The 3,708-nt window shown below is 65.4% G+C and overlaps 1 protein-coding gene across 1 annotated transcript; it reads right to left on the bottom strand.

Annotated features, from left to right (window-relative positions):
* Positions 1–422: 422 nt before the first annotated feature.
* POU3F1 (POU class 3 homeobox 1) lies at positions 423–3,089 on the bottom strand. Its single transcript, XM_035020187.1, has one exon. It carries the CDS (start codon positions 3,087–3,089, stop codon positions 1,731–1,733), a length of 1,359 nt encoding a protein of 452 aa, XP_034876078.1. The 3' UTR covers positions 423–1,730.
* Between the last annotated feature and the right edge of the window lie 619 nt (positions 3,090–3,708).

The raw sequence follows: 3,708 nt of genomic DNA, 5'->3' as shown, positions 1-3,708 counted from the left end.
CGCGAGGCAGCTTCATCTTCCCTACGCTCACTCGCCTGAGGCAGGGGTCCAACTGTTGCCCAAGTAAGAGGCAGTCCTCATACTGGCCTGAAAGAAGGTCTGCGTGGTCACCTTCCTCCAAGATAGTGTGGCCAGGACTTTAGGGGAGGTTAGCCAGGGTATCCCAACACTTTACCCGCACACCGACCCAACCCTGGTAGTAAAAAGGACAGGACACAGCCCTGGGGTACATGTTTATGTGAGTAATAAAATATTTACTATAACATAAATATAAAGGGAACTTCCCAGTCTACATTATTTTTTTTTGCAATAAAGATACAAAGAATGCACCAAAACATTGTTCCAAAAAATAATAAAAATAAAATAACAAAATTTAAATCCAAACTGTAACAAACAGAACAAGAAATGGAGAAGGGGGGAAGCTCCAAACACATCCAGAAAATAAATAGAGATGGGTCAGAAATCTGGAAATCATATTAAAATATTTTTTTTTTTCGGATTATTCGGTGTACAAAATCCTCTCGGATGGGGATGGAGGGCAGCCCGGAAAAACCAAAAATAAAAACCAAGCACAAAAATGTGTGTACATATCTCACATATTTACATGGTTCCCACCTCACCCCAAACTTGGGGAATTTCTCTCCTGGCCGCCCCAGCATCCCGCATCCCAGGTGGGACTGGAAAGGGAGCAGGCGGAAGCTGCAGGGAATCAGGCAGAAGGTTCTCAGGGGAACGGCTTATTTCTACAGCTGGTTAAAAAATATCTCCAACTTTTTCAAGTTTCGTTTGTCGGTGGCCAGGAGGGCAGGGCCCCGCGGGGAGCGGGGGCCCAGCTGTGCAGCGGTCAGTCTGCGGCGGGGCAGAAGCCTCTTCCCGGGGGCTGTGTGTGGGAGCGCAGACCCCTCCCGCGTGGCCGGGAACCGAATCGCAGCTCGGATAAAACGAAACGAAAAATGAACACTCGAATTTTTTTTTTTTGTTAAGTTTTTTTTTGTTGTTTTTGTTTTGCTTTTTAGTGGGTAGGGCAAGGGATGGTAAGGGAAAAAAATAAATTAGGCTAGATTAAAGCTTTGGCTATTTCCTGCTTTTATACACAGACGCGGCTCTCGCGGCCTCCCCTCCGGGGCCCCGATAAATACAGTATACAGCGATTTAAATTAAGGGCGCGGGCGGAGTTAGAAGGACCCCAGGAGCCGGGAGGCTCCATGAATAAATAAAAACCGTAAAAAACCAAGCCCGGAGGAAGGGTGAGGGGGATGGGGTGCATCCTTGTGGGAGAAAAGAAGCGTGGAGCGAATTAAGTGACAGTCCCCCACCCTCGACCCGCAGGCTCGGGAGTCCGCGCCGGGGAGAGGGACAGGGAACCCTCCTCTCTTCGTCCTCTCTCCCAGGGAATCCCTAACCCCGTACCGCGTTACCTGTCGCTGTGGGGAGGCCGCTGCCGGGATCCGGCCCCGAACAGCCCGGGGGGCAGGGGCGGGGGTCGTCGAGGGGATGGGGGCAGGGAGCAGGCGGCGGGCAGGATGCCCGGGGTGAGTTGGCGCGTTCCGGATCTTCGCTCCTCTCTCCCGGGGCTCGGGCGACGCAGCCGCTCGCCAGAGAGGGTCGTCCGGGTGTTTGGTTTTGTTCGAAAGTTTCTGGGCTTTTTGTAAAATCCAAAGCAACCGAACAAAAAGAGTTCAGGCCGCGCGGCGCCTCGCCGCGCGCCGGCTGGGGCCCGGCCCGCGGGGTCACTGCACCGAGCCGGGCAGTGTGTGGTGGTGGTGGTGGTGCAGCGCGGCCGGCGGGGGCGGCGGGGGCGCCGAGGGCGGCGACGCACCGCCCCCGCCCGGCCCCAGCTCGCCCGGTGCGTAAACGTCGTCCATGGGCGGGTGGCCGGCGCCCGCCGCCGGGGTCATGCGCTTCTCCTTCTGCCGCCGGTTGCAGAACCAGACGCGCACCACCTCCTTCTCCAGCTGCAGACTGTCGGCCAGGCCGGTGATCTCGTGCGCCGAGGGCTTGGGGCACTTGAGAAAGTGGCTCTCGAGCGCGCCTTTGACCCCCACCTCGATGGACGTGCGCTTCTTGCGCTTGCGGCCCTGCGCCGCGATCTTGTCCAGGTTGGTGGGGCTGCCGCTGGACGAGTCGGTCTCCTCCAGCCACTTGTTGAGCAGCGGCTTGAGCTTGCACATGTTCTTGAAGCTCAGCTGCAGGGCCTCGAAGCGGCAGATGGTGGTCTGCGAGAACACGTTACCGTACAGCGTGCCCAGCGCCAGCCCCACGTCGGCCTGCGTGAAGCCCAGCTTGATGCGCCGCTGCTTGAACTGCTTGGCGAACTGCTCCAGGTCGTCCGAGCTGGGCGCGTCCTCGTCCGAGTGCTCGCCCACCGACGAGCCACCGCCGCCCGCGCCTGGGTGCAGGTGCGCCGCCGCCGCGTGCAGGCCGCCCGCGTGTGCATGTCCGTGTGCGTGTCCGTGGGCGCCCAGGTGCGGCGGAGGCGACGGCTCCAGCTGCGCCTCGTGGCCGTCCTCGTGCAGCGCGTGGTGCAGGCCGGGCCCCGCACCGCCGCCGCCCGCCGCCAGCATCCCGGCCAGGCCGCCGCCGCCGCCCCCCGGGTAGGCCGCTTGCGCGTACAGCCCGAGCGGCTGGGGCTGGTGGCCCCCGCCGGCCCCTGGGGACGGCGACATGGCCGGGCCCAAGTGGTGCGCCGTGCCGCCCTGCGCCCATGCAGCGCCCGCGTGGGCCGCTCCCTGGTGCACCAGGCGCGCGTGGAAACTTCCTCCTCCGCCGCCGCCGTCGTCGGCTCGGCCGGTACCGCCGCCGCCCGCCTTGCCGTGTTCCAGGTGCGGGCCCCCGGCCCAGTCGCCGCCGCCTCCTCCTCCCGTGGGTAGCCACTGGGGGTGCGCTAGGCCCACCGGGTGGCCCGCGCCCGCGCCCAGCCACTCGTGGTGCATCAGCTTCTGCACTTCGCGGTACGCGGCCCCCGCGTGCAGCCGCTCGGCGGCCGCCGCCGCCGCCGCTGCCGCCGCGGCGTCCGGGTGCATAAGCGGTCCCGTGCCCCCGGCTCCGCCGCCGGGGCCCCGCGGCAGGTACTGCGCGGTGGTGGCCATGCCGCCCCGCGCCCTGCGCCGCGCCGCCGCCGCCGCTCCGCTCCGTCTGCGGGCCCCGCCGCCGCGCTCCGCCGGCTTAAAGCCCCGACCCGCTCGGCGCTCCGGAGCCCCACCCCGCCCGCCGCCCATTGGCTGCCCGCGGAGCCGCCTCCCGCCCCCCGGCCACGGCCCCCGCCCCCCGCGTCCGCCTGCCGCCCGGCCCGGCCGCCCAGAGCTCGCCATTGGGCCTCGCTCCCGGGGTCCCGCGCGCCGACCGTGCTGATTGGCCGCTGGGGCTTCATTCACGGCCCCCCTACCGTCCGCGTACCTACTCACGCCCCGGGGGCGCGGCCGCCACGTGGGGAGTGGCGCGGGGGTGGCACTGGGACCGCACCCCCTCTCGTCCTGGCTGCGTGGGCCCCGCTTACCCGCGGCTCAGGAGACTCGGAGCCCGGCAGGTCCCACACTCCACGCGAACTGAATTCCCGCCCGTCTCCTGCCCGGGCGGCCAAGAGGCGGCGGCGGGGATTGCGGGCTCCGGGAGGCGCTCGGGCTCCGAGAAGCAGCTCAGCCCCGCGCTCTTCCCTCCGCAGTGCCGCTGCTGGCGGGCCGGGATTCCCGCGGGTCTCGGCGGCTGCGA

The sequence above is a fragment of the Mirounga leonina genome, unplaced genomic scaffold, assembly GCF_011800145.1.
Source record: "Mirounga leonina isolate KUSES-001 unplaced genomic scaffold, KU_Mleo_1.0 Mir_173, whole genome shotgun sequence".
NCBI classification, from domain to species: Eukaryota; Metazoa; Chordata; class Mammalia; order Carnivora; family Phocidae; genus Mirounga; species Mirounga leonina.
Note: the sequence above shows the minus strand (reverse complement) of the source record. Positions and strands in the feature narration are given on the sequence as shown.